The sequence below is a fragment of the Scophthalmus maximus genome, chromosome 9, assembly GCF_022379125.1.
Source record: "Scophthalmus maximus strain ysfricsl-2021 chromosome 9, ASM2237912v1, whole genome shotgun sequence".
NCBI lineage: Eukaryota > Metazoa > Chordata > Actinopteri > Pleuronectiformes > Scophthalmidae > Scophthalmus > Scophthalmus maximus.
Window position 1 is genome coordinate 8,755,459 of NC_061523.1, and position 24,542 is coordinate 8,780,000.

The window sequence follows — 24,542 nt, forward strand, 5'->3', positions numbered from 1 at the left end:
AGATGGATGGTGTTTCCCCTCCACATATGACCACAATACAGAATATGTAAATAAATTGGACGGACAGGAAAAAGCAGGGGGCGTCGAATGGAAAGTGATGCATTCGTGGACAGGCACGTCGGGACACACGGCACCTTTCACGGCGCTAATTTCCGTTCACTGTTGCTCACGAGTGAATAATTGTAACCCTTGGTACTGACAGGTTTACCGGTGGCTGTGAACATAGGAGGCCGTTAATCATGGCCGTGAATACGGTCAGTGGATGCTGAGGTGAATGGACTAACACCCTCTTCGAATGGAGCCGAGTCCTGGTGTAACGGGGAAGTTTCAGCACCACGGACAGCTCCGTGTCTGAAGCGGTCAATTTCATCCTTTTCTTGCTCCCATTTGAATAATTTGCCCCCTCTCCTATTGTCTGTACGTGTTCATTAGTTTGTGAAACCGGTTCTGTGTTGTGTACATTATGTTCCAGCACCTGAGGATACTAGTCAAGACACGCTAAAATGAGTGCTTGAATCTCATTAACGCTTTGCGTTGAAAACGTTCTGTGCTGTAACACTATGCAGACGGAGCTGCAGTCCACTTTCCTCCAGTGTTATTCACCGCTACAATTCACATCTCTCCACATCTTCAATCTGCTCTTTATTCCTCCCCTCCCTTCCTTCCCTCTTTTTGCCTCACTGTGTTTGCGTTGAATATCCTCTCGCTTCTTTAAATGTAGCTGTGTGCCCCGACGCTCCCCTATAAATCAGAGCCAGGCTGACAGGGAGGCTTGCAGGACTAGCCAAGGTAAAAATGGTCCTCCAAAGGCATCCTGGAAGAGAATAATATCATAATAGAATCTGGCTGTCATAACCAGCCTTTCGGCCAGAGGCTCTACACGGAGACCTGGGAACCAGGCAATCGAGGGGAGAGATAATAACACGTTGGGAAACCTTTTCCGGAATATTGTTTATGATAGGCTTAATGGGCTATCAAATTTGTTTTCCTGTTCTTGGCTTTTGAAAATAAAATAAAAAAACAAGAGGCACTTTTATTAGCAGATGCTGCGGTAAGACCGCAAGACAGATGTTAAAAGAAAAAAAAAGAGGAAGACGTTAAAGCTCTGGAGATGGCAGTGAAGTGATAATGTATAAAGTATATGTTTAAGTCCTTATCCACTTCAGATAATGGACTCAAACAAAGGATAAAAGCACATATCTAAAAGTGACTTATTTGAGTAGAAATCTGGCCTCTTCACTGGTGATATGACCAAGACAAACACACACGCACACACACCAGACGAATTCCTCACAGCTGAATATGATTTTTCTTAAAGGCTTAAAATAACGCTGTAGGAAAGGTGACTGCAGCGTAGTATCCAGGCAACAGAAGACTACTGAAATGGATTCCTGTGGCTCCATCCCACCACTCAATCACACAGGGGTGACCCTGCACACACACACACACACACACACATGCACACACACACGCGCGCACACACACACACGCGCACACGCACACACACACACACACACACACACACACACACACACACAAAAACGCACATACACACGCACAAACCCAACAGTTTGTGAGTGGATAATGAAGGGATCACAGAAGATTAAAAAAATCTGTGGGACGTGTGTGACGCCATTGCCATCGCACATCAATAGGGCTAGAGGCCACTGTGAAATCTCCCTCGTCAACACTGGATAGTTTGCCGTGACGAGTGACATGATGACATCTGTCTCTTAAAGCTGACTTAAGCTTGCTTGTCTATCTCACACAAGTCAAAAACACCAGCAGATAAAAGTTGCAGTAAGCCCCCATGCTGGAGCATTTGCATCTGCAAAAAGCGCACGCGTACTTACAGTATGCGTGCTTTTGGGAGCGTTCAAACAAGAATCCACCTATTATGGTCAAGCTCCTGGTACAGATGGCAGGGTATTATGGGAAGGGTACAGCTGATTGGTTAGAGGAGAGGACGAGGAGAAATGCCGGAGGCTGACAGGTGTCGTACTTTATTTCTGTCTGCCTCTGCAGGAGCACTATTAAGACGTCTCGATTTAAAGCTACAGCAGTCTTTGTGTTGTATTTTTTTTTTGACATTCTACTGACTCTTGCGTTACTACGAAGGACTGCTCAGTGAAAAGCGTTATCTTTTGTTCCATTGTGAGATTTATCTGCCAGCCACTACAGGTCAATACTTCTTTTATGTGTTCGTTGTCTGTACAAGAACGGTGGTCTAAAAGAAATGTTCTGATTGCCGCTCATGTCTGCACAATGGCTACGATTGATCCCCACTGCTGTCGCCATGGCAATCTGAAGACGACTAATGGGGGTCGGTTTACCGACTGGTGCAGGATCCGACTCTTTTTCCGCATTTTGCTTATATTTGAGAAATTGCCAAAGATAACATTTTGATGCTGAAAGGTGAATGAGGATTATGTGACTACAAATAAAAAAACGTCCCAATTCAAAAATGACTCCAACCATACAGTATGATTTATGAAAAACAAATAAAAGCGGAATAAATTTAGCTTCCCACCTGAATCAGAGCTGTACATGTAGACAAACTTGGTCCATCCATAGTGGTCGATTACACCCACCAGAGCGTCCTGGAGCTCAGGCCTCAGCTGGATGACGAACTGGTTGGCCGTCTCGATGGGGAAGGACGGCGTGACGAAGCAGACGTGCAACGCTCCACAGAAGGACATGAGCATGTTCACTGTCTTCCTGTCATACAGGCCGATGATGGCGTACACGCCTTTGGAGAACTGGGAACAAACTGTGAGAGAGAGAAAGAGAGAGAAGAGAAAAGAGGGGAGACGAGGCGAGAGGTTAGTTATTCCCTGGGCACAGTTGATTTAACATAATCAACCAAATAACACTTGTTACAATCTCCAATAAAAGTTTAATCAGATTGTCAAATATGTAATGGATTTCATCTTAAATCAGTCAAATAGTGAGTCATCTTGTTAAGTCCAGCTTCACCAATGTGTGCATTTGCTTCATTTTCCCTGTCATATATTAGAATAAATTAGTTTGGGGTTCTAAATTTGAACAAAGAAAGCATTAAAAAAGCATGTGAAGACATCACCTGGTCGCTATGGAAATCATGATGATGATATTTTGCTGTTGTGTTGATGCTTTATAGACGAGTCAATGAAGTGAATCAATAAACAGGGAAGACTACAATGGCACTCAGAAGAGCGCATACCTCCACCAAACAGTCTCCGTAAATCCACACACTCTTAGATATCAGTCCCTTATATTTCATCATTCATGAATTGTTTCCTTGTAAGTTGGTGGGAATTAAAAAAAAATCTTACAATAGTAAAGAATCCTGGTTGCACCCCTTTGTCTGGATCAGCCTCATAAATGAATGGCTTATTTCTTGGCCAATGTCCAATCCTTTAAGTTTTGTGGAAATCTGTTGAGTATTTTTTGTGTAATCCTGTTGCCAGACTAACAAACAATAACAGTCAAATTAATTGGTTATGAATATAGCTAACTTGCAACCCTATATTGCAATGAACTACAATTGAACTATGAACTCAATTAAATAAATAAAAAATGAAAAAAAGTATAGAAGCATTCAACAAAGTTCCAGCTGAAAATAGCTTTGCTGTGCTTTTGCCACTGTATGGCATGTTTATGCAATGAGCTGGCCTTTTGGTCCATCTGTGTACCACCAGTCTGTTTGTTTGCCTTCCGTGAGAGGTGGAGGAGGTGAAGGCAGATTAGGAGTAGAGAGGTTAATCAATGCATCCCCAGGGTTCCAATGACATTTCACTGGCAGCGGGAGGCCGTTCCCATCCCTCATTTGCTTTTCTCCCTCAGTCCGTCCATTTCTCTTTCCCTCATTGTCTGCCTGTCACTCCTCACACCCTTTAATATCTTAGAAACAGCGAGTTCACGTTGACAGAGGTACAGTATATCCTCTCTGTGCTTTCAGCATAGCATGCTGTACCTTTGCACACGCAGGTCTGGCCTGGGCTAATTTTCTGTGCTTTGGTGATGATGGTTGGGCCTCACTTGTCTCAGTATTTACCAAACAGATTGAAGTGGCCGCCTGTCCCACGTGCGGGGGCCAGCTCGCTGCCAGGAGCTGAGGAAAAGACAGAGAGAGGGTGGCCCGTACCCAAAACGCCTAACCTGTCACAGACCTGCACCCTCCAGGCATGCACGTGTGTGTGCGTCTGTGTGTGTGTGTGACGGAGACAGAGGGAGAGAGAGAAAGGGAGACACATGGTATCACATAAAAATACATGTGCGTGCGCACACGCGCACACGCGCACACGCACACACACACACACACACACACACACACACACACACACACACACACACACACACACATGCAGCCTCTAGTGCTCCAAAAGCATGGTGACTCACCCTACTTAAAAAAAAAAACCTGGAAATAGACATTTTGCGCCTCGCCACACTGACTCAGTAACAGCCCTATCCTCCCTCCGTGGTCCGCACATGCTCTCACTAGCAAATGGACCCTCTCACTTATGGCTTTCCACCAGCACACACATTATATTTCCCCCCTTACCATTTTCTGGGAGCAATTTCAGAGGTGGTCCCCGTGTTCTGCGGGGATAAAAGGTAATGAGAGCTTGTTTGACTTTTGTGCAGTGTCCCATTACTTTGCCCTACAGCAGGTTACCACGATTCACTGAATACGAGTCATTTTTCATACCTACACCTACACTGACTGGCAAAATAAAATAAAATAATCCAGCCATGTGGCGTGGACATCCTGCTGGCAGGAGAACCGTGTGCTGCTCTGATTGGACATGAGCGTTACACAGAACACAAGTGTAACTCGGCAGTCGGAGTGCTCCACGTGTGGAGGCAGGGGGCTGAGACGGCTGAAGTGATCTTTAGGACCCCAGCAACACCTGTCCATCCTGGCACTCGGCGTCTCCTCGAACACATTTGCAGCTGCCATGGCGGCAGGACTGCAGGTTGCCAGGTCAACAGCGGGGATTACAGTAGCTCAGGGCTGCTAAAAGGACTTTTGAAAGATGGAGTGGATAGTGTGAGTGTTTGGACATTTTCTCATAATTAGCTTTCCTCCTTGAGGAATTGGCCAATTTGCAGAACCGACTTGGCTTTTCCAAATACTTCGATGATATCGGAAATAATGGAAGACTTGCAGCAGACGTCCGCTGCACCACGTTCTCATTTACGCTCAAAACAAACCATACCAAATTTCCAAAAGTCACCAAAATCCGCCGGCACACGCACGCAGATGCAGGGACGCTCACAGGAACCGTCCCCTGGGTTGAAATATTCACCTGTTCTAAACTTTTCCTATGAATGAACAATGAGTGGATTTGCATGTGGTGCGTGGCCAAAGAGATTTGGTCAGCGGGAAACCAGAGGGAAAACTCAAATCCTACATGGACTGATACAAGCACAACATGGGGGGCTGTCAGGAGCAACTCACGCAGCTACTGTCTTCCCTGTTCTCCGTTTCCTGTGCCCCGCAGCTGTTCCTCTGCTTAGCATGAGCCAAATATGAAATGACAGACGTGTCTGTGCCGGCTGCAAAGAGGGTGTGTTCATGACAGTTGCTCCTGAATCTGAAGTTGTGGATGATGGGAGGGCTGCTGGGGGGGTGGGGGGGCTGGTACAGGCAGACCTGCATCCTTCCGACTAGATATGAATGTTTTAAAAAGTCCAGAACAAAAATCACACTCTGCTTCTGAAGCATCACTGGTTCCCTCTTAAAAAATTCCGTCCTTGTTTGACTCGATCGTTACAGAAATGATGAGGCTGTAAAATTTGATGCGATGTTTGATCAGTTCAGAATTAAAAGAAAGAAAATACATTAAATATTGACTGATTGATTTTTCTTTGCTTGGGGGACAGGGAAAATATCAAAGTGGGACTATTTGACTGGTCAATACTGAATTAAAATAAATATTTGCCAGATACATAGGGATGTGTAAGTGAAAAGCGCCAAGGTGCCCTTGTGCCTGCCGCCTGCCGCCTGCCTCCCCGCTGGAGCTGCTCACTAACCTGTGTGCAGGACTGAGGTAACACAGAGCTGCTCCTTTGTGTGAATGTGGGATTCATTTCTAAATAGATCTGTGTTGCTTGAAATGTTGCAAAAAATAAAAAAAAATCCCCACAACAATCAATATAGTTGAACTGAATTCTACCATGGGCAGTCACAAAACTATTTTTCAAATGTTCTTTTGGGGGAAACACAGCCAGCTTCGCGAGAATCAATAAAGGGAAGGTCTCGTGAGCATGTTGGTTCAGTAAACACATGTACTCCAGACTCATGGGTTTACTGTGACAACATGCCAACCACAAATTCTGACAAGGACATTATATATATTATGTGCCTGCGCCACACACACACACACACACACACACACACACACACACACACACACACACACACACACACACACACACACACACACACACACACACACACACACACACACACACACACACACACACACACACACACACACACACACACACACACACACGGAGCAGAGTTTTTCTACTATTCCTCTCCCCTGGGACGTGCATGCTATTATCCAGAGCAACATTAAGGTCAGCAGTACAGAGGGAATTTCACAGCAGCAGGAAACTGGGTTCAGCTGGAGGGAGCGTGCTGATTGGAGGGTTCTTGCTCAGCCATCTGTAAAGGTCTTCACACGGTGCCTCAATACTGTGGACTGACATGTCCAGTGACTCCACAAATGAAGATATCCCCTCATTTCGTTGCTCCTCTTGACCACTTATCAACTAGGTGCAATTTCTCTTCTCTGAGTACTTTTGTCAACTGTCAAAGTCCAAATGAATCCGTTATCTGACGGAATGAGATCGTCTTCTCTTCTTTTGGGGCATCGATGAACACAGACTTTTCAGGGGAAGAGTGAGCAGTTGATTCCGGCCTAACTGTCCTCCACCTCAGCGTGACCCTGTCAGATTCCCAGAGCAACACACTGAGCCTCACTCCTACAGCTACACACACATGACGTCCATCCAATGTCACCTTTGCAACACCAGACCGCAGCTTTCGGACTGATGCCTGAAGAAGTGAAATCCGATTTCTGTGTCGGTCAAGACTGATTGAAAAAGAGATTCATCAATTTTTTTCCTCCCCATTATTACATTTTTCATTTTGTCAATACAATGTCAGAATTCATTGAAAATGCCCCTGGCAAACTCACACAGCCCAAGGGGAACAACCTTATTGTTTTCAATAAGTGGTCCAAAACCCTGAGGCATTTTAATTCAATTTTAGCATTTTTGGCCACGCCGGCAGTAGCTTGGCCCCAAGAAAGGCACCGCTGGTCAATCAGTCGGTTGCCACTTAGGTCAAGACCTCTCGACAACTATTGTACAGATTTTTATTAATCTAATCCCGAACAAACACCTGCACACCCAATGACATTCCCATCAACCAGAGACCCCTCCATGTGCTACCATCCAAACCTGTACGGGTGATTATATCAACAATTTCAGGCACGGGCCTGGGGTTAAGTTCCAGATTAATGAAGCAGAACATCCCAGGAATGTGTCTGACCAGGAGGCCTCTGCTACATGCCATCTCCCATCTCTCTTCTCCACTCATTTCCTTTCTTATATAGTGCAGATATTAAAGCCGGTTTTCATTTTGGCTGGCGCACAGTTCCTTGTGTAGGACTCACAATGCCACTGTATCTTTTTTTTTTTCATATTTACTTTAAGGTATCCCTCTGAAACACGAGAGGGGTGATGGGAGCGACGAGGCTGCTGTCACATCAGACAGTAATATACACCACCTCCGCAAGGGTGAAGGGTCACTCGATCAACCGCGGAGCACTTTGAGCGGAGATGTACACATCTGACACCAGACAGCGGAAGACACACACAATCATCCTCCACTCAGCCACCCATGGCTAATAACTGTCAGACGATGTGTGTAATAAAAACAGAGAGCGTGTTGCGGTCCCCCTGGTCCCATCCATCTTCCAGAGGGATAATCTGCTATGTTAATGAGAGGGACCAGAAAAAGAGGTCGATACCCGACTCACATGTGACGCGCGCACGCTTGATACACTTATCAAACTACACCCACCGTCAACGCTGCACATAAAAAAATGTCTCGCTGATTTTGACAAGAGCTGAGTCTCGCACAGCTTGTGCTTGTGAAGAATCCCTCGGGCGATGGGGTGGGGGAGGCCTTCCTCCGCGAGCCCCTGCAACACAGCATGACGCGCGCAGCGCAATCAATCTCCCGTGCCGAGGAAAAGGGGACCCAGGGGCCTGGGACGCCGCACCAACGTGGATCTGCATGAATGTCTCCAGATATGATTTTTTTCTTCTTCTGGGATCTCCCACAACCACCTTGAAATCTGCTCTGGAGAAAAAATTATTCAACCCACACGCCGGTGATATCGGGTCAGCGTACAGCATGGAGGTTATTTCATCCATGCATATTCTGTTTAGAAGGGTTTTAAGTAGTTTCTTTGAAGGCGGCTTGGTGGGCTTTGCCTCACTGCCTTCCCATCTCTCCAGAGTGCCCATATGCCCCATGGAGTGTTGCGCTCCAGAGAGGTGCACTCGCTGTTCCCCAGTATAAACAGCTTTAGCTCCTCAAGCTCTGGGGAGATCTAGAGCCTGTGGAAGAGCAATAAAACTGTGTTTGTGACACTGCTGCAACCAGTGTGTGTGTGTGTGTGTGGCAAAAAAAGACAATAATACAGAAGGTGGAGGAAAAAACAGCTAAAAAAAGTAATAGTTGAGGCAAAGATGGAAAGGATATTAAAAAAACAGGCACGGAAAGGAGGCTGAGAGTGAGACACTGAGCTCGGAGCACGGAGCAGATGACCGGCCAAACAGTTCCTAGATGAATGTTGGTGAGCGTCGGATGCTCACGGGAGATTTCATTAGCTGAAACGGGGATAATGGAAGGTTAATAAGGCGATGAGCCAAAAAGCAGAGCGTGTCGTGAAAATGTAGACGTGGGCAGACAGAAGGCGAAGCTGGTTGCCGGGGAGGAGACCAAACAGAAGCATTAGTGTCAGTGAGAGGAGATGATGGGAAGACTGCTGCGAACAAAGGGAGCAGATGCCAGCCTAGCAGTGGGAAACGGGGACCGCGCGGTGAAATCTAGATTTCTCCTATTTCCTCTAAGTAATAAAACAATGGCACTGCATCGCCTCATTAAATGGGTAATTGAGGGTGTGCGAGCACTCCCCTCGGCTCCGAACATCGCTCTCCTCTCTCTCGTCCTGCGTCTCACTCTCTAACCCTCTCATGCTGGGCCATTGTCGCGCCTCCTCGCCGTTCCTCACCACGCGGCCAATCTGGCCCGAGCCGCGGGCTGGATAAATGCTTACCTGGGCAGCGGGTCAGACACCTGGCCCAGACCAACTCCTTTCAGGGGGTACGGAAACTGCAATTATCTGCTTAACAAGCATCCCTTCGCAATTATCCCCCCATCGGCGAATCAGCGTCGACAGGTGCAGAGGGATGGTCCCCGCTCACACTCTTTCGTTTCTCTGACAGAGGAAGCGAGGGAGGTTGATGTGCGGAGCAAAACTAGGCGGACACACGGCCCGCGTGCCAATTCATTAGGGCCCGTTGTAGAAATGAACAACTTTCTTCGCAAGTTCCTGCCAATCCACTGACAAATAGTGTTTCGTAATGGACCCGAGTGGAAAATCCAAAAATATGTCGAATGTAATTGAAAAATGCCCCTCAGCATTCCCAAGACTCCAATGACGTCCTTCAGTACAATGTATTTTTAAAGCAACTGTCCACTACTCAAAGATACTCCATTAAGAACCACGTGGAACTGAGAAGAGCAGAATATTGTCTCGTTAGAGGAGCTGGAACCAGCAAAAGTGCAACCTTTCTTGATAAACAACTTCAGCACTGCAACTGAAATCCACTCAGGAGTAGTACATTACTCATGGATAACGCACGCATATGGATAAAATCCTCTCTCCCTGTAGATGTAATTTTATATAACAATACCGATTATTTATGGTGATGCATTAAACTCTTTGGGAAATCATTTGGGAAACTGTAAAATTAACTTTGTACAAAATGTAAGGAATCCATTAAGCCCGGGCTGGTGGTCTTCTGGTCGTTCCTAGAGCCCGATAGGCGACTAAAGGCGATTGTGTCTCTGGAACGACAAACCAGGTGAAGTGCTACATGTGTTACTGCTTTCAAATCCCTTCTTGAAATGTTCTTTTATGAATTTTAATGTCAACAAATTCTAATTTCATTGTTGTTTTTATTGTTGCTACACAAATAAGGCTATTGTCGTTATTATTATTGATAATAATAATTTGGCTTGATCACAAGGTTGGCACTAGAGCTAACCCCCTTGGAATAACACATATTAGTGTGTTTGTCTTCTGCTGCTGTTGTTTTTCTTTTTGTTTTCCTCGTCGTGTTTGCGTCTTCAACTCGCAGTAACTGTTGCAGGTCTGTTGTCATGGCGAGGCAGTCTTTTAGCACCGCGAGCATCCGAGCGTCTGCGCGGCGCCGCGGATGACAACGGCAGCCTTTTGTTGTCACTGTAAGAGCAATTGCATTACATGGCACTGTTTAATATGCTTGTCGGCTGTGTTCCTCATTAAAGTACACTGGGGCTCCTTAGATGTACTGTACGACAAAAGAGGGACTCTGCTTGTGTCTTCGCTGCAAAAAACATGACAGCTGCCAACACGCGGCGCTCGTCCCTCCACCCCGCAGCACAGATTCCTGGGCCTCATCCCCAAACACGTTGTTTTCTAATTGCCAGCCCCGCACGTCTCAGCTCAGACCCCCAGAGATGACAGATTTGTTTTAAATACTTGGTGAGCTTGCATGAATACAGAGAGGGATTCGGAGCAGGCCTGGAAGCACAACTAGAAACTGAGTGAACGCAGCCGCCACGAATGCGTGCGCGTTGACTTGGAGAGCGACGGGCGGCACTGGGTTCCTCGTCTTCACATCGAGGTGCTGGATTGGCTCCTGGGGTTACGTCTAAGTGGCTCTGAGAAAATGGCCGTAACAGAGGGCGAGGAGATTAAATGACAGGTTGCTTGTCTTCTCCTTCCATGTCTCTCTTTTGTCTCTTCCTTCGACCTTGCTCCGTGCACGTCACTCATGCCTTTCTTCTGCAAAAAAACACAACACAATCTCCATCCCCCCCCATCTGCTCCACACTCTATCACCCTGCTGCTGGGGGAGCAGTTTTGGCTGATCTGCATTGATTGCTAAGGGCCGTTCTCTATCCCTGGCACGCACACAAGCACACACAAAAAAAAAATCACAGCCCCTCTCCTTCATCAAACCAGCACCTGCCAGACTGTGGCCCAAGAGAACCACCATCAGTTTCTATTCTTCCTTTTTTGTTGTTGTTCTCTCCTAGACAAATAACTGCCATGTCCCAAACAGTCAGGAGGGAGTGGTGATCTGCTATCCGTCCGCCTTTTCCAATAACACACTGAACACACACAGTAATGCCCCTGAACGTGCGCTGTGGAAGTCAGTCGTACCCCAGCTGTACGTCGGTGACTGACACAGTCCTAACACTACAAAATACAACACCCTGGAGCATCACTGATACTGGCCACCACGTCTACCCCCACACCCCGACCCCTCCCTCTTAACACTTGAACCCCAGCAGAGATATTCCTTTCTGGGGTGTTGTTTGGGGAAAGCGTGGGGCAAAAGAGGCGTACAGATAGAAAGATAGAAACAAACAGAGAGATGGATATTTCTTTTTTTAGTTTCTCCGGGAAGGTCCGATGGTGAGCTCAGTACTTTTTAAGCATTTAAAGTTATAACCAGAGCCAGTTCCATTCTCCTTTTTCTTTCCCCCTCTGCGAGGTGATTATTACATATTTATGCTTATAGCTCCATGGAGTGATAGCTTTGGATGTGGTGCATTGAATAATACATTAAATGCATCTGCACAAGCTCTGTCTCTTGTTAACCATTGTGCGTGCGTGTGTGTGTGTGTGTGTGAGTGTGTGTGTGGAGAAGAGGAGTTTCATGCTTGCACACACTTCTATTTGGACGTCAGGTCATGATACTGGACTGATGAGGGAAAACTTGAGCCAGGTTGACATTGCACTAGACACAGAACACATTTTTTCCATGCATGTTAAATTGTGGATTTGGTTTATTAGTAACTGGGAACATATTTTTGAGAACATTGTACTCATTAGAGTAATTGCTGAGTTCTGGGAACATGACAGCACACGGGTGGGGGTTGGGCCTGAAACAGTGGTTCCCTATAGGGATAAAAGGAGGACATGACTTACACAGAATGTATTTTACATGTCAATACACTGAAACACATCTGATGTTTAAGCTTTAAACTGAAAAAAAATATTTTCGTCTTTGGTTGACCAGGTAATGACACATTACTTTTTTGAGGTAAAGAGTGATACACCTTCTCTTTTTCAAATAGGAGCGGTCAACCTAATGTGCTGTGTCTTGCCTTGTCACACCTGAGGGACGACAGGGCGTTCTCGAATCTCTGCAAATATTTGGTGAACAAGACGTTATCGCTGAATAAATCTAGAATGAAACTCCATCGAGAATAAACCTCTACACCAAGACCAAACGATCGTACAAATATCTGTGACATCCAGATTACTTTCTGGATCTGCACCAAAATGTATCAACTCATAGATACTGTATATGTAATAAATGTATGAATTTTTTTGCATCAATATCCATATTTTATTCATTTACAAATGCTGAGGAAATGGAAGTGATGAAAAATATATATTCCTGGCCCCCAACCCTTCACTGGATCTGCATCAAAAAATGTAAAAGGTTCTCGGCGGTCCCGGCCCTGTCTCTCCACAGTTTGGTGCAAATCGGTTCAGTACTTTTTGCGTGATCCTGCTGACAATCAACTAATACAAACTGGGGAATAACACACAACCTCCTTGGCAGAGGTACGTGAAGAAATATGTCTATGTGGAGTCATCCCACTCAACACATGCATCCACACGATTCTCTCTACTGCAAACATCAACTTTTCTGTTAAATACTTCTTAATGAGGGGTGGCTGTCTTTACACAAAACAATGGGTTATCAGAACATCAGCATCAATATCAGCATCTGCCCTCAATATTTCCTCATCATCTACCTGTGGCATCACAATCCTGTTGCAAAGAGCAAAGCCGTTTTGCGCTCTTGAGGAAAACCTGATCGCAGCCTTACACCTTCCAATTCCGCCCGTGACATAATAAATACATCCAATACCGCAAAAGCATTGTTTTTTTTATTACATGTTATTGAAAGGAAGCCCATTGGCATCACCGATATTAGAGCTTATATCCAACAATGCAGGATTTGATTTACCACCGACGTTCCACCACCCCTGGACTTGACCTCTCCCTAAACACTCTCTCTGTGACACAGGCGTACATACGTCCCAACATCCGACAGCAATTCATATCTGTCCTCCAGGACTGCCCCGAGGGAAGCATCCCCCTCCCCCATCTGTGCGATATCGATCGGCTGGTCCGGCCTCCGTGCGGTGCTCGGTTCATTGATCACGGCTGCCTCATAGATCCTCTTCCAGTCCTCTTTAACTGACCCTCGGAGACCCGGGGAAATACTGCTGGCCACATCACACTGACACCACAAATTGTCTTTTCCATGAACACTAATTAGTCTTAATGAACGGTTTATCATCAGGACGGCTGGATTGGACACTAAATCAAATGTGAGTTAGTGACTGGTAATTCAATCTAACTCAAAAATACACAGGAAAACCCTGAACTGGTACATTTTGTTGCAGGGTGCAAATATTTAGACTAAATCTCACCGCACACGTGTAGGATATCAAAGAGAAATGCAGATATTGTAGGCGTGAGCCTGCAGGGGATTGTGCACGAAGCTAGCGATTCAGTGACATCCTTATTATAAACCAAGTCAATAGCAGATTATGGTAATGTGATATCTAACTGAGGAGAACAGTGACTAATATTCTCCATGTACACACTGCATCCCCCGTGGTTATTTTTAACCACAGGAAACGTAAAATGAGCCAGTCCAGTAAAGTGCTTCCACTGAACATGTGAAAACACTGGCACATGTAGGAAAAACGAGGCAAGATCCACGAAAAAAACACGTGTGTTCCACCACGTTAGGACTTGTGTGTGTCTGTGTGTGTGTGTGTCTGTGTCTGTGTCTGTGTGTGTGTGTGTGTGTGTGTGTGTGTGTGCTGAAAGGCAGAAAGAACACAAGACAGAAGAGTTGCAGATTAGTTCCACTACCCTGTCTCGCAACATGCCGACAGTGTTGCCGGCGTCATCGCAACCCTGATGTCTCCAGAGGCGGGAAATAAAACTAATCGCTTCGCCATTAACTATTTAATGTTTCTATTCATTATCTTTTCCTCCTCTCCCCCTTTCTTAGTGTCCTCTTTCACCTTTGCCCTAGTCGTCCCAACCTCCTCCGCCGCCAACCTCGGCTCTTTTACCCCTGCTCTTGGGCAGGTGCCAGTGAGAGTGTGTGTGTGTGTGTGTGTGTGTGTGGTGGAAGGGCTTGCTTCTGGAGGAAGTGGCTAGTCATAGGAGCCAGCTGATGAGTATCACCCTCATCCGGAGCCCCATTCATCCCTGTGCACAAGGGGCCATTCACCCGCTGCTTTTCACACTCACGCACACTTACAGAGGTGAACTGTCACTCACTCAAGACATCCTACACAGATGCCAGAGGATAGAGAGAGCGAGAGATGCCACAGAGGCTTACTAAATAAAAAGCCAAGAATAGGCTGTTTTTTCCTCATCTGACTCATTATAAGCGAGCCCCGGAGCCCTCCGGTTCCCCTCACAGATACGTCTCCATAGGCTCCCACATCTGAACACTCCTTTGGAACAAGCGACACATGGCGGGGAGAGGTGTCATTTTCTCCCTCCACTGTGAATCTTTCTGACATACCGGGTGATAAACAGACTGGATATACTGTAGTAAATCCTGCACACTGGCGGTATTTAACTGAACACTCAGACTCGTGTAGTGCATCTTCGTCTCTCTTTTGAAAAAAGATCTGTTTTTACGTTTTCACCCAATATGGCAATGACAGTTTGGAACTGATAAAACAAATCAAATCAACAGAAGGTAAACGCCATTGAGTCCAAAATGGACATATATATATATTTCTAAATATTTTACACTGCTCTTATCCTATTCTCAAAGTTGTCCCTGCAGAATGATTCACACTATGAAGGCAACTCCGGACAGGATGAACTTCATAAAGTCTGGTTTTGTGAACGGGTAGGAAGCTGATGGTAAATTACACAACAGTACGGGGACATCAGTGCTGTACAGATGAGAGTAAATGTCCCTTTTAGTGACAGTGTTCAACATTCAGTGGCAGCCACCGCTGAATACCACGTTCCATTAAAAACCTCTCAGGCACAAGGCCATTATGCTCGAACACAAAACTGCATCATGTTGCTTCCACTTCTTTGTTTTCGTGTGTGAGCGGGGATTGAAACCCCCGTGACTGCGTGCGAGCCCGTGCAGACGGAAAAGAAGACCATGCGTTTGCATTCCAGGCAGGTTTCAAAGTGGAAAGACAACGCAAACAATTGGCGTCCGGCTGAAGCGACCACATGCCCGTCACCGAGACAAAGTCACACACCTGGCAGGCGGACAGAGAGGAGGTCGGTGCTGTCGGAGGGTATCTCCTGGAAAATCTGCGACTCCACTGACATTAGTGTGAGTGAGTCACAGGCAAATTCAAGAGTGGAGGATGGAATTGGGGGAGGGGGGGGGGGGGGCGTGGCTGGAGAGGCTGTAGGGTGACATAATCTTGTGGAAGAAGGGATAAGTGCAGGGTAAAGAAAGAAGACACAAGTCAGACGGGCCTTTCCCGCTGTAAAGCTCTGACACTGAGTTATTGTGTGGCGAACATTATGGCACACACCGTCGCCACAGTGACTCCATCCAACCGGCACCATGTATATCATCTTCTTTCAAACTGCACTGCCACAATCATTCAGATCATATATCGATCCACATGGACAGAGTAGGTCAACCTGAAGTCCTGAAAGTTGATATACATGCATGCACGTGCCTCTGGAAAGGTCACAGGGGTTTAATGGTGTGGGTTTCTTCCAGAAGAAAAAGAAGAAAAAAAAAGATAATCGGATAATGATCGGTGGCTAATTAGAAAAAAAAATCTTTGTTCACAGAGCCCTGATCTGCGCTCTGCCTCTTTTGTTTTCTAACTCGGTTTTATAAAAAAAAAAAAAATAATAATAATAAAGGAAAGACGCACTGGGATCAGTGGCAGCCCGGTTAACAATTGGCACAGATGTAAAAAGCTGAAGCGACATGACTGTAGGATCTGTGCTGCTGCTGAGGCTGGTGTTCCCGTGGCGTGCCCGGAGCGCAAACAACAAAACACAACCTCCAAAACGCGCTGCAGTCATGCCGAGGAAGGCAGAGAAAGAGAAGTCCCCCGCAACAGTTCAAAGCCCCAAACCTACTAAAACACGCGAGTCTCTGCAGTGGAGGCCCATGGGTGATTACACCTGCGCACGATTCATTCTACTCGTGGAGTTCCATGCGCTCTGGAACAAGTCGATCAACAGACTGAGAGGATGGAGAGGATGATGAAGAGGAGGAGGAGGAGGAGGAGGAAGGGGGGGCAGACCCAATACGGCAAGATAGCAGCTTAGAATGAAGAGATATAACACTCACAGGCGTATGTCATGGAGAAGCTGTTGCCCATCTTGACCATGTCCACCTGCGGCACCAGTTTGGGGATGTCCAGGTGGTGCGAGAGGGCGAAGCGGAAAACCTCATATTCGTGCGATTCGGTCGGGAACAATCCTCCTGTTGAGCGGCAGAGAACCAGGAGTTAACGTTGGACTCACCGGACACACACACACACACACACACACACACACACACACGCGCGCGCGTTCATTTCTTTCTCTTTTTAAAAAAAAACCCAAACCCTGGAAGTTAAAGGCGCCAATGCGCGCGCGTCACTGTCACTCACCTATGTTGATGTTACTTGGGAAACTTGAGCTCGAACCCAAGCACAGCCCCAGTAAACTGGTGTAGAGGATGGCGAGGCTTCGCTGCATATTGCCTTTTTTGCATTGGCGAAGAGGACCGAATCCGAAATCCGAGCATAGGTTTGTCCGCGCGCGCGTGCGTGTGAGCGCGTGAAGTTAAATCCCCCAGCTTCTCCTGCGATCGCCTCCCGTCAGAGCAGCGTCTACACCGACATCGATTCAACACGGCGAGACAATTATGGCAATGGCGAAGAGGAGGCACCTTCCCTCTCTCCTCTTCTCTCTCTCCTCTTCTCTCTCTCTCTCTCTCTCTCTCTCTCTGCTGATGCTCTCTTGTCCTTGGCCGCTGTTGAATGAGACGGAGAATGACTTCAGACGCGCTGCAAAAAATGACGCACAATCTTTCGCATGCTTTTTGAAGAAAACAAGTGTGCGCGCAACAAAGGGCTGCAATGAAGGAACTCGCGTGTGCACAAGTGAGAAACATCCCTGAAAAAAAGAAGGAAGGAAGGAAAGAAAGAAAGAAAACTGGTTTGCAAAAGAAGCCAACATTCTTATTTCATCCTTTGACATCGAAAAGACATTTCCACGCTGGATACTTCAATTACCCGCAAGTGGATATTTTTTGCAGTGTGTGCACCCACAGGTCCCTCACGAGTCACACGGGATTTCATGGATGCCCATTCATTTTCTGAGCACTGCAGACGGCGTCCACATTACTAATCACGACGTAGGCTACATTTATAATGACTTCTGTCATTTTAAGTTGACATTTTTAAAAATGTAATTGTATGCATTTATGTATTGATTTGCAAAAACAACCGAGGAACCAAAACAAACACTAAATATTACACAAAAAAGATCAGGCAACAAGGACAAGGGAGACATAGATATGCAGTTTGTGGAACACACACACACACACATTATATAATGTATCATAAAGGAAGCAAAACTTTATAGGATACATTTAAAGTTGGTGATCTTGTATATATCAATATATATCAATATAGCTCAATATATCAATATTTCATTATATGCTCTGTACAAAGTTTTGGTTTTTTCACGGTCCAGAATGAACTCAACCTCAATTTTCAGGCCGACATGGGTGTGAAGACCATGAGGTGCTCGCTCCTCAAAAGAGAACATTTGGGTGGTAAACTCCATCTGCAGACCATGTGATATGACCACAAGCTTCAGAGCATCTGCTACTCAAAGGACTCCCTCGACTGATATTTCCAAAATGAAGTGTAAACTGTAAATACAGAATGTTCACATCATTGGTCTCTGCTTCATTTTGACTAAGGTTTAGTCCTATACTCGTGTATCATCTACATCTAAATTGACTTATAGATAAGGCAATACAGTTAACTGCTGCTAGTTACACGTTAAGACAATTATTGGAACATCAGCTTCAAACCATATCTTTACAATTGATGTTATAGTACAAAAATTGACAACACAAATGATGTTGTCTGCTTTTAAAAATCTGTACATGGCTCCAAGTCCAGAGAAAGGTTTAGATTTCTTACTATAAAATGAGTCAGTCTGCCTTTGCCTGTAACATAGGATTATGAAATAAGCAGACTAAATGGATGACTGGCTGGATGGAAACATCTCCACCAGGTATTACTGTACTTTGTCTGCCTCTTGAGAAATCTGCTCTCAATCACTGGGAGCTGAAAACGCAAGGCAATTTGAATTGCACGAAGAAGAAAAGAAAAAAACCCAACTCGGTTTAACAGGGTTGACGAGGGAGAATGCACACTCCGGAAATAGGCTTACTAATGCCAAGATTCATTTCTTGAACTGATTTAGTTTAATATGAAAATTGGAGAATTGTGAATGTGAAAGAAGACTTTTGGTTTCACGCGCTCCCCCGCTCCCTCTCACACAAGGCAGGACTGGCGAGCGGCTGATAAGGGGGGTTATAATTTAAACCATGTATTTACTGACAGCTACAGCCAATTATTTCCTGAAGAGAGAGGTACATGCCCCCATTGCTATTGTACACACCGCAAAATGAACCACCGCCGGAGATATTCACGTGAGATTGATAGCGAACCACACTGTGCCGCGACACCCCGGTGCTTGTTTAGAAAATGAAGTGTTAAATCCTGCCTTTGACACAATTAGGATTAGGGATGAGCTCATTAATCAGACCAAGGCAGGGCACTTTCTTTCATTAAAATCACTTTCCGCACTCATTGTTTCCACAACACGGAGGCATGGCATTAACGCACTTCTGCAAGAAAATGAAATTTCGAAGATTAGGAGCTTATTCTGAATTAGATTTCCAGTGTTTCCAATTAGGCGGAAACATTTCTGGCGCGAAAAAAGAAGGACTTAGGCCGCAGCGCTCTGACAAACTTGAGCACTAGCAATGCAGGAGGTAAAAGGTTATCTAATTTGTGAATGACGGATACAAGCAGAATGGTCAATTTTCTGCACCTTTGTTCAAGATGATGAGGGGTTAGCTCAGACATAAATGGTTGGGCCGGCTTTTATTACAATGCTTCGGTTTTTCCATCACATCTTTTGGCTTTTCATTGTCCGTGTGCAAGCACACACTTGACTCGATTTCCAGTCGGTGTCATCGTGTCTAGTTCCGTGTTTGGTCTCCGGGTGTGCTCGGTGTTTGCCTGGAGTTCCCCGTGTGTAATGAGTATCATGCAATCTTTAAATAAAAATCCTGATTAATGCAAATAGATCTCAGAATAGCATTAGCAACCACGGCTAAATATTCTATGGTGCCAAGTAGAGGAATAACAGCCACAGAGGCAACCGCTTGTCGTTCTAGGTTAAAAATATCATCGCCGTCAGTCTGACTCGAGACGGAGAGAAGGAAATACTCCTGTCTTTCTCTTCCTAAAGATGTCTCCCTCACAGATTATAATGCGAGTGTCTGTCTGGAGGTTTTTAATAGAAGTCTATGTGAAGATTATAATGAGTCTAATCCATCAAAATCAGATGGTTCCACTCCGGTTTGAGTGAGAAGGGGGGGGGGAAGTGCCTCCGCACTTGTGCTGTCAAGTATACTTGTGTACGTCATACTGCTGGAAGCACAACTATAAAAAAGTATGTTTTTCTGAAGGTGACAAAGTAACAAAATATGTCAAACAGGGGTGGATGTGGATTGTAGCAAAAAAATAATGTCAACCTGCCATAGCTCTCCTGGGGCAACAGGAAGTACTGACACTAGGATCAAAAAAACACTGGTACGGATGGTCTACAACAAAAATAAAACTACAACAATTCAGTTTTACTTGATATTTTCCTCATCAACCTGAATTTTTTCATGACGGTAAATCAAGACATAGCAGGTTGCTTGAATTATTTTGCTGAAAATAGAAAATAAATGGAGAATGCTGTTATTTCGTACCACTCGAAAAAAACGGAAAGAAGCACATCAAAACACAAATCAACAAAATGACAGTGTGACAACCGTCCACCCCGTCCCGCTAAATGTGATATTGCAGCGCGGCACTGATCAATCTCCGTGTCACACACAGAACTCGGTCATGGATTCTGACGGTTTTGGGCTTGTTACTAGCTTTATCTGCAGACTTGATTACAGCACTTGTTGAAAGACCCAGTGGAAGTTCACCGGCAGCCTCGGACAAATGCCTGGCATTAGCACAGAATCGATGGGAAGCAGAGCGGCCTGGACGCCGGCGCATGCCCGATTTCTGCGCTGCGCCTTAATTGGGATGAGTTATTGACATGTGGCTTGATTGGTCGGCCCCATAATTGATTCAGCGGGTCAGCCCAGAGCCCAGGAAGGGTTCCGTTTAGAAGCAGGGGAAGACTGGAACTTTTTGAAAGTTGTTTGACGGTTGACCTGCCGTGTGCTTTGGAAGAAGAGAAGGTGTATTCTTCGTCCTTTAAACCAAGTGAAGGCAAATGTCTTCAAAAATGGGCAAATACATACTTACAAATACAAATGGCTATCAGTTGCGAATAAATCGTGGCACTGTAGATTTTAGGAAAAGATCATTAATTAAAATGTTTTTAAATGTGGGCACATCCACAGCTGTGTAACATCATCCACAATTTTACATCTTGTGCATTAGTGATGACAGCAGAATGGCGTATGTGGGGTTCAGGCGGGAAAAGTACCGCCTGGCCAGTGAAGGAGCATATTTCTCAGGCTTTGACTATGTAAACAATACCCGTTAGTACGTAGTTAAACTAGGTTTGAGATGCAGAAGTTACTCATCAAAGTGCACAGAGAGCTTTACAATTCATATTTATAGCATGGGAACATTATTATGATGTTGTAAAATGCGGTTCACTGTTGTTCACGGCAAATTTTCAGGTGTCTCCCGGTTGATATTTACACTCAAACAAACCAAGGAAAAGACTGCAGTGCGTCTTTGCCTTTCATCAGCATTTGATATTTATAGGAGTGAGTTGGGTGGAAACCCACTCCTGCATGTAAGAGGAGGAAAACGTTGAAAGAAAAAAACAAAACAGCACTACTGCTTATTGTAGTCAATAAACCACATAGAAAAAACAGCGGCATAGTCCTTTAACCCACACCAATCTTAGGGCAGTTTTTCAGCTGCCAAACTAAGGAAAGGGATTGCAGGTGGTTACACTTGATATTTGTATCATTCAGCCTCCTATACCCAGGGAGGCGGTGTCAATCTAATAATGCCAATTATCAAACAGACATACAGTACAAAGTGAAAAAAACATGAAGTGGTTCGGGGAATAAACACACTCTCCTCCTGTCTATCCTTTTACAGCTATTCAGATGTTCTCTTTCTCTCTCGCTCCCTCTGCCTCTCACGCTACCTGCATATAGCCTAATTGCCTTTCCCCTCCACTGGCCGCCGGAGAAGTGGAGCTCTCACAACGTTACTGTGGTAATACTGATTGATGGAGTCGATGCTCGTGCGGTTCCAGAACATCGAGCGTCGCCGCACACAAACATGACAAATTTCAGAGAACAAATTGTGATGGCCTGCATCGTGATTAATCCCCTCTGGGGGAAATGGAAATATTGTGAATACCTATGAACCCGTGGAGGACATAGAGCCGTACAATAGGACCAGGCTTTTGTATCCACTGTCTAGTTGTGGGGACACAAGTGGAAGTTAACAAAGAGGAAATTCATGGCTGCCACTGCTTTACAATGCATGAGGGGAAAGCAAATGATAAATCACGGGAGATTTCAAAAGTACATTTTTCTGTTATTAATTTAATAGTTATAAATTAAACTGTCTCTAAATAATTAGAAATGACTTTCAGTTTTCTTCTTGATGACAGTAATTCAGTGTGAAGACGGTGTATGACTTTTAAAACCCAAGTATCTATAACATATCAGTTAATAGCCTGTTAATTTACTGTTGTTATAACTCACTGACCTACAGTATAGCTATAGAAAATCACATAGGGGGTGACTTGTTCATATACTTCTAATTGTAGTATTATATTAATAGCATTGGTTTATGTGTACATAAAATTAAAAGAGCGACAGAGTGACCAACAGGCTGTTGTATGCAACTATATTTTATGCTACGAAAGCATAACAGTTGGGAGTGTGGGGTTTTATTTGATCTACCGAAGCATGTTTGATGAGCTTGTTAAGGTAAGGGTGACGGTTAGGGTTAGGGTGACATGGCAGAGAATCAGCACCATTACTTCCGTCTGCCGTCTTTAAAACAACCTCATAGGTCGTAATAAGCTGCTCGAACAACTGACCTATGTGGTCGTTTTGTGATCGAGGACAGTTTCGGATTTTAAAGCTGTTGCTACAAGCGGTCCAAAAACTGCCAATGGGAAGCGTTTGATGAGGTCCTCCCAAAGAATCTCGTGCGACACTGATCTTGATTCATCTTGCACGGCTCACCATCCAATTCAGGGCTCTTGTGATCACTTGGCCCCCGCGCAGTCCTCAGAGATTCAGCGCTGTATCATCAGAAGGTCGCTGAGGTCGTCTGCTCGGGGTCGGCTCGCTCCAGGCGTATAACCACAGAAGAAAGAGCTTTTTTGAGGTGGCTCCTGATCTTGGGTTCTCTCGTCCTGTGGACTAAAGACCTGTGGACACTGTGGACAGTTCACCTTTAAAAAGGCAGAAACTCCCCTTCCTATAGCAAATTACCATATTGTACAAGCAGCTAGGTACGACCTATGAATGATTTATTGACATCTAGCAGTTGTTTGAGACGGCATCACTCTTTTAAGCAAATGCTCTAAAATGATATGTTTAGAGACGAAACCCTCTAGTGGCTGTGGTAACTGGAACAAAGGAGGACGCCAGGTGACTCACTGGTGGTGCAGGCGGAGCGATGGGTTGACAAAACACTGACCAATCTGTTTCAATCCGACGATCGTTATATAACCTTAACCACTGTGGTTAAGGTGAAGCAAACCTTTCACACAATGTGCAATGCTTACCCATTTATTTTTCAAAAGTGGTTTTAATAGTTTTATAGGGCAAGGAATGCTCCAGGGAGTCAAACGATCTATTTGGTTGTTTGGTTCAGAGGCTGTGAGGATTTGAAAATTGCTTTAGGGTAATTTTCTATTTACTTCCCTTTCATTTTGTGTTTCTATTCATCCCCATTCATCTGTTTATGTTGTTTTGAAGCAATTTGTGATATCATTAGCTTTTATCATATTATTTAGCAATAAACAGATCGGCATTTCAACATATAGCAATGCATCGCATTTTATGAGCTACGGGTAACAACAGATAAGAGCTGGGGATAAAACGTTTGACAACAGTTCTCTGATAAATTCACTGTGTAAAGGTTTGGAGAACTTTTAATGATGATAAGTTCCGAGTAATACATTGATTGCTTTAACATTTGAGGCTGAAATGATACCGCCCCTTCGTGAGCGAATATTCTGCTTCTTCTTCTTGTGTGAGCCAGAGCTCAAAAATAAAACCCAACTAAATTCTCCACATCACGCCGGTTTGTTTCAAAAAACTCAAACAAAGATTTTTCCTTTCCTTCCCTCAATGCCGAACAAATTCCAAAGTTTCAAAGCCTCCAACCCACATATCTTCAATTCCTACTTCAGCTTATCTCCTATCAGTTGCACACTCTTAACAGTGACAAATACCATGCTCTACACTTTCTTCCACCCCACACTCACCGTCACTGAGAAGAGTGAATCGACTCTCAGTGATGGGGCCACTCACTTATCAGTCAGTTCCCCGTATGCGGCGGCATCAGAATGAAATTGAGACCCTCGCTAACAACATTAACAGTGGCTCTGTTCTCTTCAAGTGTCGTGTGTGCGTTTTTCAGTGAGCCAACAAGAACAATACTATGAGATTCCATAACTGAAGCAGCTGAATGGCATTCAGCCGTGATTGATTTTAATGTTTACATCTGTTCCTTCTGTGTCCTGTCAAAAGAAGATCTACTGTATTCGTAAGCACATCCTGTCACTGTCTCAGGTTTGTGTGAGTTAGTGAGCTGACATGTACCGGTAATCAAACCGAATATCTACGACTGGCACTGCAGGCTCTGTGTGTGGCGTTCCCCGCATTCACCGTACGGTGGTCACTTAATTATG

General features: G+C 45.0%; 1 protein-coding gene across 1 annotated transcript in view; it reads right to left on the minus strand.

Moving 5' to 3' along the window:
- Nucleotides 1-24,542, minus strand: part of gria1a (glutamate receptor, ionotropic, AMPA 1a) — a 72,202-nt gene that overhangs the window by 42,795 nt on the left and 4,865 nt on the right. The window contains 3 exon segments of the mRNA XM_035649781.2: nucleotides 2,531-2,770; nucleotides 16,687-16,821; nucleotides 16,991-17,355. Coding sequence (XP_035505674.2) covers nucleotides 2,531-2,770; nucleotides 16,687-16,821; nucleotides 16,991-17,078 — 463 coding nt within the window. The 5' untranslated portion in view covers nucleotides 17,079-17,355.